The sequence below is a fragment of the Chenopodium quinoa genome, unplaced genomic scaffold (assembly GCF_001683475.1).
Source record: "Chenopodium quinoa cultivar QQ74 unplaced genomic scaffold, ASM168347v1, whole genome shotgun sequence".
Lineage (NCBI taxonomy): Eukaryota > Viridiplantae > Streptophyta > Magnoliopsida > Caryophyllales > Amaranthaceae > Chenopodium > Chenopodium quinoa.
Genome location: NW_018744369.1, coordinates 1,244,757 through 1,257,603, shown reverse-complemented (window position 1 = coordinate 1,257,603; position 12,847 = coordinate 1,244,757). Strand labels below are relative to the sequence as shown.

At 37.8% G+C, this 12,847-nt stretch overlaps 2 protein-coding genes across 2 annotated transcripts; one reads left to right on the top strand and one right to left on the bottom strand.

The window, feature by feature from the left end:
• Positions 1–4,160: 4,160 nt before the first annotated feature.
• LOC110696818 lies at positions 4,161–4,943 on the top strand. Its single transcript, XM_021874153.1, has one exon. The coding sequence runs from the start codon at positions 4,161–4,163 to the stop codon at positions 4,941–4,943; it is 783 nt and encodes a 260-aa protein (XP_021729845.1).
• A 448-nt stretch (positions 4,944–5,391) lies between these two features.
• LOC110696841 lies at positions 5,392–11,605 on the bottom strand. Its single transcript, XM_021874176.1, has 3 exons — positions 11,440–11,605; positions 5,775–5,883; positions 5,392–5,699 (listed from the first exon to the last, which is right to left on the bottom strand). The coding sequence occupies exons 2-3, from the start codon at positions 5,855–5,857 to the stop codon at positions 5,567–5,569; spliced, it is 216 nt and encodes a 71-aa protein (XP_021729868.1). The 5' UTR covers positions 5,858–5,883; positions 11,440–11,605; the 3' UTR covers positions 5,392–5,566.
• Between the last annotated feature and the right edge of the window lie 1,242 nt (positions 11,606–12,847).

Below are 12,847 nucleotides of genomic sequence, written 5' to 3'. Positions count from 1 at the left end.
CATCATAGTCGGCAAAATTAACCGAATTAAACAGAAAACTGACTGATTAGACAGTAGGTGATGACTCGACAAATAATCCGAACTGTCGGCCAAGCAACAGGACTGGCGTCACAATATAGTGATTGGCGCCAGACTTTTTAGTAAATGTCTGGCGCTACACACTATACAGTGGCGCTACAGCTCAGACTTTGGCGCCAACATTAGAGCTTTGGTCAGGGACTGTTTTCGGTATTATTAGTCAACTGGGGTATGCCTAAAGTCGTACTAAGTCAATTCCGATTAAAAAGAAACTTTATTGACTCAAATTAATTAATTAATTAATAAATTAATTAGGAAAAGTTCTTTAAGTCATTAATTTTAATCTCAACACAAATCAACAAACGGTTAAGAGGAGCATAGAGTATATATGCACAACAAATAATGCACAATTAGTCAAGTAGGCACAATATGATGCAATGAGTTCGCAACCTAACCATGGCTCTAGTTCTCTAAAGTTCGGGATATGGTTTAGTCAAATAGGGTCCATGGTTAATTGTCCAGATGCACCGCGTAGAAGCCTAACCGTAAAGGGTTAACGCGTGTGGATAGAACACCGCGAGTTTTTAGAAAAAACTCACTTCCATGGTTTGGTGAATTCAACCTCTCAGATGTACCCTTTGTTGCCAGGAGCGTTCAATCGGGTAGATAGAGCATGAATTCCCAGAGGGTTATGTCCATATGTAGAACACATATGGGTTTCAGAAAAGTGAGAAAAAATTCAATCAGGAAGCAGGATCGAGCAAACAATACGAAAAACCGGTCGAAATTAGAACGCATATTTCTGGCTCGGTATTGGGGGAAATTGGCACCAGCAAACAGGGACTAGCGCCAACTTTTAACTGTATCGCCTGGCGCCAATACTGGCGTCTGGCGCTACGGCTAAAAGTTTGGCGCCAAGCTCTGGCCCCTGACGTTACTTCCCACATGCCTCAGCAGCTTTATGTGTTCAATAAAATCATCCAGTTTCACGCGGTGTTATTTCATTCCTAGTTGTGAAAGACATTTCTCAAATTTCCTACGTGTAAAATCCTATATTTTTGACTCATTACGGATGGTCTTTCCAATGAGAAACTTTTTATGCATATGACAATAATGTTAATCAAAATTACGCACATGAAATACTTAGAACTTTTCGAGTCTCATCCACTCATTCTAAATCATTGCCGAAACAAATTCAGGAATTAAAATAGAAATCCTCCCCAGTGGAGTCGCCAAAAACTGTAGGGAATAATTTCAAGCCTTTAAAATCCCACTAGCTTGAACCCCACTGTTATCATACACTAAAGTACGGTGGCGTCCAAAAGGGAAGAAGATAGAGCAAAAGAGTCGCCAACAAGTTTTTAAGGAACTTGTAAACCGTTCACGAGGTGAAGGTTACACCCCTTAACGATCCAAGAGATCGTCAACTCCATAAGGTCATGAACCAAATAAGGGCTCGGGGATGATGGTACAAATCCAACCTAGAAGAGATTTAACCTGCCCTAATAATAGGCCTCTACTTTATTCTGCTCGTATTCATGTGCGCTTTCTGACTAACATACAATCAATAGGATTAACCCTAAACCTGTTTAATCTATGTTGGTTGAATTTAATGCACAAATAAACTATTATTGGCGATCACTTGAATTATAATCAAAGTTAACCTAACAAGATTATTAAATATCTTATTAAGCGTGATTACAAGTACCAATTCCCTTTAAACATGTATCAAAGGTGTGATCAAGCAATAAAATAATAAAAATATAATACATATCAAGCAACATAATGAATAATCAACATCATGAATAATAATAATAATATCAATCATAATTAATGATAATCATAATCATGTTAAAGCATAGCAAGATCCTAGGCATGATATTAACAAGATTAATAACAAACCCTAGCATGTCACTAAACAATAAAAATCAAATCTTTAACCCTAACATGATACTAACAATCATAAATATTAGGAAGAATATAGGAAGCATCATAACAATCATATTTAATATTAAAATTACCCTAAACATGATACTAGGAATATCATAATAAAAATATAAACATGATTTCTACATCATAATATCAATTAATCAATTGAAGCACTTACTTTGATTCCTCGTACCTCTTTCTAATAACAAAATACACGCGTTAGTAACTTCAAGGAAAATAATAATCAAAACAATTAAATTAAATAATTGAAAGAGAGATTTGGGACCAAACCCTCAGAAATTAAAACCTTTCACGTCTAGGGCGAAGGCAACTTCGAATATGGCTAGGTGTATCAAGATCTTGCGAATGCGGAATTTTGTGTTAAAAAAGCAAAGAAAGAATTGAAGAAAATAAAGAATGAATGTTAATGAAAGTTGATGAAAAGAGATGAATGAAAAGGATTATTTGACTGTAGATGAATGCTAATTGATGAATAATTTGTGAATGAAGAGAGTTGATGATCGATGATGCTTGTTGATGAATGATGAAGATAGTTGGTGAATGAAAACGGAGTTTTTGATACGATATTCATAGAGAAAATCATCCAAAAAAGATAATTTAACAAAATAGAGTTTGAAGATCGCAAAAACACATTGGCGCCAGCCCTGGCTAGTTGGCGCCAGGACCAGTGGCTAGCGCCAGGCGCCAATCCTGGTTTCAGGCGCCAAGGCCTGGGGTTGGACGCCAAACTGATTTTCCACGCGTTTTCGAAAATCCGATAAATTTCCTGTACTAGAAGATAAAATAATATAATTTCCATCGAAAATGCTATTTGATCTTGATTAAAACTCTGAAGAGTCCTAATTGAATTAGGAATGAAAAGAACCTTCTAGAATGTTCTAGAAGACTAAAACCATTCCTAATTGCATTAGGAATGATAAACTATATTAGGCCCTCCCCTAGATCATTAGGCCGTACTTAAAGCTCAAACCGGGCCAGTTTAGTAAATTGGCCATAATTTCCTCAATATTCATCGGAATTGGGCTTATAATATATCGTTGGAAAGACCTTTGCAAGTCCCATCCAACTACACCACTATTGGACCCATATAATGGACCAACCAAACTGGATTGTCTATTTTCTTAAAATAAAGTTTTCAAAAACAGGAAAAAGAGAAAAGAAATAAAACTTTCCGCAACACTAGACCTTTCCACACTTTCGTTTCATTCGATTATGATTCGACGTGAAAGGCACTCATCACCGGGTTTGGTTTTGGGGAGACACAAATGGGTGTCTACAGGCGCGCTTTCCTAGCCTTTTGCGTGGCTAGGATTTTACTTGTTACTTGAAGTATTTTCCCGTCTCACCAAATCCTAAATTTTGGCTCGACATTTGAGATTCTCCGACGCTCGGTATCGACGCTCGAATTTTCGATGTCTAAATATTAAATACTCGGGCGACTCATTAATTTTTTCCGAATTAATTCGTCGAGTCGGTTCGTTCATTGCTTGGGTGTGGCCCTAAGGGTTCAGTCAAGATTAAGCTGTAATATTAATTATGCATTAATATTACTGATCGGAAGCGGCCTCCACCTAGGCATTCCGATCACTTGACCTTACTGAATATATTAGCTTTCTAATAATTCTGAACCCACTATCAGAATAATACACTTGTTCGAAGGACACCATTCCTTTCAAACCCTACATATATGATGAAGCATATTTTGATTCCCGGATGGGTTAATTGATGAAATTCACAATCTTCTATGCCTGTTTTGGTGGGGATCGAGAGAAGATGCGAAGAAGCTTCATTGGCAAAGTTGGGAGAAGTTGTGCCTTCCTAAAGCTAAAGGGGGCTTAGGCTTTCGTGATTTAAAGAGCTTTAATCAAGCCCTCTTAGCTAAACAATTGTGGCGACTTCATTCGAATGAGTCGACCTTCATAAATTTCTCAAAGCGAAGTATTTTAAATACTCAAATGTACTATGTTGGCAGCATGTTGGGGCTATGATCCAAGCTTCTCGTGGAGAAGCATGTGGGGTGCGAAAAGCTTACTTCGTGATGGATTATTGTGGAGAATTGGGGATGGCAGAACAGTTCGGGTGTGGAAGGATCCATGGCTGGTTGTTGAGGGGCTTGTGATATATCCTCACAAACCGACTGATTGTGATGAAGAGATGAAGGTAAGGGACCTATTTAGGGATGGATATGCGAAATGGGATGCGGGGAAATTGGAAGGATGTTTGCTCCGGAAATGGCTGCGCGCATTTTAGCTACTCCACTGTCAAGTAGGCAGCATGCTGACACTATGTACTGGCAGGGTGATAAGAGGGGCATTTATACAGTTAAGTCGGGGTATTGGCTTGCTAAATTGGGCAATGGGGATCAGCCGCAGCAGGTACATGATGATACTATATGGCAATCAATTTGGCGCATTTGTGGTCCTCCGAAATTACAACACTTTATTTGGAGTGTTATGAAGGGGAATTTGGCTGTGATGGATAGATTGGTTTTTAGGCATATTACTCAAGACTCGTCTTGTCAAATATGCGGTGCGGAGAAAGAGACAATCATACACTATTTGCTCGAGTGCAATGCTGCAAAAGAAATATGGTCGCACTGTAAACATATTGGCAGCTTGGTTGATGCTCCAACCTCCTCCTTTGTTGATCTTTGGGCTTGGTTGAATTGTAAATTTAGTGGTGATGTTGTGAGACAAATGATTACTCTTATGTGGGTGGCATGGAGGTGTAGGAACCTTGTTGTCTTCGAAGGTGAGTGCTCACACCCTGTGGTGATTGCTGCGGGTTTTCTTCGTATGGTTATGGAGTATAACTCCTATGCTCAACGAGTTTTCAAGCCTTGTGTGATGCCTGCTCAAGGTCTGAGTGCAACGAGATGGACCTCTCCTCCAATTGGATATATTAAAATTAATACTGATGCTCATATGCCTAACATGGCAATGGCGAGTTTGGGGGTGGTATGGAGGGATGCTTAGGGTTCTATTGCTGCTACGGCTACAAGGAAAGTCCATTCAACATCTCCAGCTTTGCACTACAGGTTGCGTGCAGCGCCATGGGTTCTCTAAGATCTTGGTTGAATCTGACGATTGGAATGTAGTTCAAGCTGTGAATTTGGATGATGGTGGTGTGTCGCCAATTCACTCTATTTATGATGATATTAGACAAGATAGGTTGCTCTTTGATGATTGCTCTTTTGGTCATGTAAACCGTAAGTTTAATAAGGTGGCTCGTCTAGTTGCTAGAGGTGACACCGGTGACAATGTTGAGGTTGTACGTTTATGTTTCTTTCCTCAAAATATAACTTTGGCGGAAATGGACCTCATCTTGTTTCAAAAAAAAAAAAAAAAAAAAAAAAAAAAAAAAAAAAAAGATAACAAAGAATATTTCATACGAAGTAGTATCAAAAAAATAATAATAACGAAATTATAAAACGATGCACTGAAACAACCATGCAAGAATACAATTGATTGCAACATGCCTTTATTACTTCAATATTACTGTCTAACAAAATAGTTTATAAGGCTATAGTATTCACATTCTAGAATTCCAGTTACAACAAATATCAGGGAAAATGCTACTCAGGTAACCATAAAACTTTTTAATTTTTTGGATAAGTACGATGATCTGGTCCAACGTCACGTGAACCAGTGTTGATATATGGTCCTCGAAAGGTTGCCTGAGGTGGTAAGGGTTTCGATGAGTCAATGACAGGCTGTTTCTTAGACGATGATCTACAAAAAGCAGACCATCAATCAGTTTCCAGAGGAACTAATATAATTACAGCCATATAAAAGCAATGAACTTACGCCATGTAGAAAGGAAATGTCAAACCAGCTGTGGCAAAAACAACTAATCCAGCAGCTACAATAGCATTGCGCCTTCGGGACATCGGTTTTCTGTTCTTCACTTAATTATCTAAATGGAAGAGAGAAAACACTATGAAAATGAATAATGAAACATGAGTAATAGAGTATACAAAAAAATTTGCTTCGCACGAGTTTCAATAGGCACTATGGATCATTGTCTAAGGCAATCATACATTCATACAACTCTCAAATTTTCCCTTTTTCTGACAAGGTGAAAAACATAACAAGCTAATGAATAGTAGCAGAATCGAACACCATCTGGCAGACAATTTCCCCTCTTCCCCTATGCAATATAATTCTTCCATTTCTAAATCCCCATAAGACTGCAATACAGAAAGCAAATGCCAAAGAGGTAATAGACTCAGATATACATAATGTCGTGGCAAAAAACCTCAGGTAAGAGTAAAATCTAGGAAGAATTTGAGATATCCAAATTTCTTTTATATTCTTTTCTTCATCAGCACTGCAACATGTATTTATCTTTGGGTTAGATGGCATCATGTAGGTATAAAAAGCAGCTGTACCAGTCAGTCCAATCCTCCAATTTTTACCGTAATCCGGCCTTCAGGATTTTCTCTCTTAATCAAGGGGAAAAGAGCCAAAGACAGATTTGTTACAAGGTCTAAGTGTCCAATCCAAGCCAGTAATTATACCAAAAAGGGCATATATGTTCTATTACATATTTGAACTCTTTTACCATTACTAAAAAAAATAATCAGAGTTGGCTTGCTTTGTCCTCTAGATACCAATCAAACCTAAAATTTTCAATGTCGGTGACCTAATTGAAGCTTAGATGCATTGATTTACACAGTTAAAGAGACACTTTATGAGGAGATTTTTTCTACATGGTCAAGCTATCCTTCCCAAAGATATATCCAAAATTCCAGCCCTTCTAATCCTAAAGCTATTTCAAAGACAAACCCACAAGTTTATGGAAATGTAGATGGGATACAAAACAGTATTAGAAGATAAGAGTGCTTAAAGAGAAGGAAAGTCAAAATGCTGGGTTAAAGGAAAAAGAAGAGGAGATAAAAAGGCGGGTAACTTAGTATTAGTTTTAAGGCTCCCTAATACAGCCCGAAGACACATCCTCTGAAGTATATGGTCAAACACAAACACTAGGATACAGTATCAAACTTGATCCACATATCACAGACAAAATAGTGAATTACTACTACAAAATCACAAACCACTTGTCAACAGACAAAGAGCACAGAAGAAAGATCAAAAGAGCAGAGAGAAGATCACAAAAGACCAAGACTGAACCTAATTTTTATTTGGCTGGATTAATTTGTAGAGACAGCAAAGAGCAGCAAAAGCAGCCAGAGCACAGAAGAAAGCAGCCTCCAATATCACACTAGGTGCTCTGTAGAAGCTAAAGGGTGAGCAGCTGAGCACCCTTGAGGATTGGCACAGATAAAGGAGTGGGAAGAAAATTCATTTCAAGATGAAGAAGTAGTTTTTAGGGAAAATATCATTCTCTAAGGCTTCAGTACCTTTTTAGTTCGAAACATTATGCCTCTCAAAGAATTTAAAATATGTTTCTTCACACTTATATTCCCACAGTCAGGCACATTCATCCTGTGGAGTGTTTTTTAACTTTCCATGCATTAGAGGAGGACCACCAAGGTAATCTGTAAATCTATCATGGCATTCTGTAATCCAGAGTATCAGCTCAGGATTTTCAGCATCAAAGCAAATGAGGTTACCACTTGGCACTACAGCTGCATGCTTTTTCACAACCCCCTTGATTAATTATCTTAGATGCATTAGATTGGCAAGCAGAAGCTCTTTTAAGCAGTAATGCTCAGTGTACGGACTTTGTTTCCTAGAACAAAAGTAAGCTTTGTTTCTTCTACAATACCCATTAATGGATTAAATGGAAGATACAATCAAATAAAATCCTGGAAAATGAGTATCAGAAACATGTAGTATCAAAGTAACTGTAAGAACTTCATATTTGTACAGATAGGGTCCTTTAAAATTTACCTATGAAATTCATTTCAGCAAGCTCTAAAATTCTAATATTTCAAAAGCTCACGTAAAGATATTATATTGTAGACTCTCTCAAGACTTTTTATAATGCAAGGCTATATTGGCCAGATGACCACTCAACTGCATAAACTCAATTTGCACCAGCCTACGAGTATTGTTTTGTGGCATTCATGGCAGGTGGTCTCAAGCACGAATAAAGGAGAAAAGTTGCGGCAGGTCAAGTCACATTATATGGACATGAATCAAAATTGGGGATATTGTGGGGCGTCCCCTACTCAGTGGCGAGCTACACTTCATAGACCCAGTTGTAGTGAAAAATATAAGGGTTGCTAGGTTGTACCGGGATGCACTTGGATGGTGTCAAGTATGCAGGGGTTCCCGCATGACGGATGAATGCGCGTAAAAAGCTAGTCCATGGAAATAATATGGATAATAAGATGTATTTTGAGTCATGTAATATTGGCACTTTGACTAAGAGGTTGGTCGAATTAGTAGAGGTTATAAAGAGGAGGAGAATCAATATAATGTGCCTTACAAGAGGTCAAGTGGGTTGGACACAAGGCAAAAGAAGAAGCTTTATGGAGTTACAAGCTTTGGTAGTCGGGAAAAGATAAGGGTAGGTATCCTCATTGATTTATGTAGATGATGTAATGGAGGTGTCTAAAAAGAGTGATCGAATTAAGACTGTTAAGCTTGTGATAGGACTATAGGAGATGAGATCACAACTATTATAAGTGCTTATGCACCACAAGCAGGATTGGATGCACCTAAAATACAAAAAAATTGGAAAAAATTGGGAGAAGTGGTGCAACATGAGGTGAGAAATTGATCATTGGTGGTGATCTCAACAGAAATGTAGGCTTTAGGAGGGATGACTTTGAAAGTGGTCATTTTTTTTACTATACCTTATCTTTTTCAGCATGTGGGAAAGGTTGCTGGGAGCACTCTTATTCTTTGTAGAAATTATATCATGCAACACATAGATATGGACTCAAACTATTTGCTATTTCGTGTCTCCGGCTCACCCCCCCACCCCCCCCCCCCCCAACCCCCAATAGGCATTAGGTTATGGAGGGAAAGAGGATAGAAATTATTAAGAAAGAGAAACAAGGGTGCCAAAGCTAAACCATATATTTACAAACTCTAATGGCTCAAAAACAACAATGAGTTTCATCTCCATTTCCTATCGTTTGATTTTTACCAAAGAATAAAAAGTTGAAAATCTCCACCAATTAGAACATCCTGAACTCAAATGCACGTCACTAAGTACCAGTCCTCATAATTCTTGCTTAAATCAATTTTTACCACCATCCCAAAGATATGGTGCAAAACTGACTGGAAGGTCAGGATCCTCAACTTGATATTTAAAACTTAATTGTATGTACATTGAGTATCCCATTCGAACATTTGCATCAACATAACAATAGACTTCAGATAATCCTAGAAAACTACAACAATAGGATGCTAATTGAGTGATTGGATATAAATCAAATAAGTAGGAATCGGTTGAAGCTAATGCCATAGAGTAGCTAATGTAAATGCAAGCTCATAGTTAAGGCTTTGATGCACACCCCAACTCAAATGTAGATTCAAGGGAAAATTCAGTTTATAACTTTATATTGGTCTGCAAAGGAGGCTCAAGGGCCAAATGGCAGAAAATTGATCCAATGACCTCTCTTCTCTTATTATACCTTTAGAGAACAAAATCCCACGGAAAAATATCCTCATTCAAAGCAGAAAGTAGGGCTCTACAAATAGTACAATACCATTGTCACCGAACTGTTCAAGTCAATTAACTACCAGGACCAACTTGTAAGGCCTTGAGCTTTGAGTCAAAAAGCTTATTTTTACCATCAACCTCACCCTGGTAGCCAGCAGAAGGGAGTTAGCTAAAGGTACTAACGCTCACGGCATCAGCAACAGCAATAGCAATTTGAATCAGCATATAAACTATGACTAGTTGTGAATGTTATGAGTCTTATGACTGTTCCCAATCAGAAGCACAACACCTTGCAAACTTCTACCCTTTTTGTAACCTTTTCTAAGTTTTATTCATTCTTCAGTATCTATCATGTAACCTTAAATACAGCTATAGGCATCTATGACTATAAGACAGGCAGACTGATTTAGCAAATCACACAAGAACTGTCTAACATTGCAAATTTGATTCTATTTATCTAGGGTATGAAAAGACTTAAATTTGAGAGTCAATGAGGCTAACTTCGGGGAGGAGTCCGTGCTAACCTCTCCATTCCAAGCAACTCTGTGATTGAGTCAACATAATGCTGGTTTGGAATCGCATCTTAATTAACTCAGCTCACATAGATCATAAGATTCATAACTAGGTAAGCTCTATTTGATCTACAAAGCATAGGTTAAATCCAAACAGAGTGTACATCTGGCCCTTAGTTGATCCCTTCTCTTTTAAAAAGCATATTCGCCCAATCATAGTCCCTTTTTCCATAATGCTAAAACACTGTTGGTTTAATTCTGCTCATCAATTATGCACCTTAGCATTTTTTAAAAGTCGGCTAAGATAAGTACTGTGGGACGTAAGGGTATGCACTAGCTATAGCTTGCGATTATGCCACTATCGGAATGTATATCATCCTAGAAGCCAACTAGTCAAGTACTGAGCAGCAACAGATCATAGCAACAAAAAAACACCTCCATTGGCGAAGTACACCAAATCCAGAAATAGAATTATCTACCACACTTATTAGCCATTTCACTCATATTGATGCATCCAAAAATACCAAACAGGCTTACAACACTATCATCAGTATGAAACCACAATATCTCAATAATGTTGCACTATGACCAGTCATTGACAGGAAATCTAATGCTAGCTCTTCACTAGAGAAAAAATTCACTAAATTGACAACACTACACGTAACTAGCCAATGTCAATGCATCCTATCCTACCTTTTTTTTTTTTGAACGGGTGCATCCTATCCTACCTGTACATAATGCTTTCATTTTTTTTTAATTAATTATTTCATGAGAGTATGAGACCAGCTAATCTCATTCAAAATTATCCTAGCAACAACTGATTACATATGTACAATATTGTAAATAAAACCTTACTCAAATCAAATGAATCCTAAAACTCTCCGAAAAATTCGAGTTCAACTCTTATTAACAGCACAAGCCAATCTTTCTACTATGATCCCAATAATATATGTTAATGCCATGACCCTTAGTCCCTTACCTTCTTTCCAACAAACCCCACCAAAATTTGAGAAAAATATCCACTATCACCCAAATAAATTTACTAATTAAGGTTTCTTAATTGCCAAAACTATAACCCTATTGATATTGACAAGCTCAATTTGGTAACTATACTACTCAATATCGTTCAAAAAAAAAAAAAAAAAAAAAACCATACTACTCAATATTGAATCTATTTACTCTTTTTCATCTGGGGATCTTAAAAAAACAGAATCATACCTCTAACAAAATTAAATGAAGAAGAAACCATTGAAGAAATAATTAATTGCAAATTTTGATAATTGAAGAAAAACAATTTTGATGGGCAAAATGTAGGTTAGATTAATTTTGATGGGGTGAAACATAAAATTCAAAGGGGATGATGGCAGAGAAGAGTTACCTGGATGAAGAAGAAGAAGAATAAATCCACAAGAACTGTTATTGCTTCCTACTTTGAGTCTTCAATTTTTTGGTCTTCTTACTCACTAGATGTCATGCGTTCATAGCTAGATGAATTTTATTCCCCAGTTTATCGTCGTGATAAATATAGGTGGTTTGTCAAAATGCAAAATTGAGTAAAATCATTAACCGGTGCCTTAAAAGTTAAAACCGCTATGAAAAATGCAACTTTAAGTCATACAATGTATATTTACTAGTTTGCCACTTGATAAACAATTATGAGTAATGTTTACAAATGAAGACAAGGTAAAGGTGCATGTTCTCACAATATGGTTGTTGCCTTGTTGGATTTGGGTTTATTTGGTTAAAGTCAAATCCAAGTTAAAAGTTTTTAGATTATGCTCTTCTATTTTTTTTTTTTTTTTTTTTTTGACAAATGATACAAATAGATTACATATTAATATTAAAGCGAATAAATTTAACCGACGCTTCCCCGGCTATTTGATGAGCTCGATGGACGCGCTGACGATCTGCCCTGTGAATGCTACAAAATTGAAAAGTAGAGCCAAGAAGTATAATCTTGCGAATGAGTCAAAGGTAAGCTACGTTACCATGACCATCCCCCCTAAGAAGGGAAACAAGATTATAGGAATCAGTAAAAACCGTTAGCGAATGAAACCAGCGATCAAAAGCCCATTGTAACCCATACATGCATGCTAAGGTCTCCGCGTGTAAAGCTGAGTTACAAATCCCAAAGTTACTTCCACCAATGATCTGATCATCCAACGGGTCTGCATTATCCACGCGCCATCCCATTCCAGCTTGTTGAGAATCTTTGAACCAGGACCCGTCTATTTGGAGAGAAAGTAGAGGCGGTCCTTGGGTGCCCAGTCCAAGCTGAGCTATGTAAAACCCAGGCGGAGGAGAGGCACCAACAGCATATCCTGCAACGGAGGTGATGCTCGTAGTGGCGGCCGTATTGACAAACATTGTATGCGCGTCCATAACCTGTGCTAACTGAGAATCAAATGTTTGGGAAGTAGTAGAATCCCTAAAGATTTTGGAATTCCGACATAACCACAGACTCCAAAGTGTACCGACGAAGGTACCTAAGCACGTACCCGAAGGCCCATCCTGACTAATAAAAAGTCGGATATATTCTTGGATCCAATCTGAGAGAGAAAGGTGTCCATTAAATTCTGAGCGGATGCTGGGGCATCCACCCCTCCAAGCTGTTCGTGCACTACAACACATTCTGAAGAGATGTTGTAAATCCTCCAATTCTGATGTGCAGAGGTCGCAAGACACGTCTTGAATCAGAACACCTCTACGATGGAGTTCCACCTTAACTGCAAGAGCACAATGTAGCAGTTTCCATAAAAACAACTTCCATTTTGGTTGTAACTGGA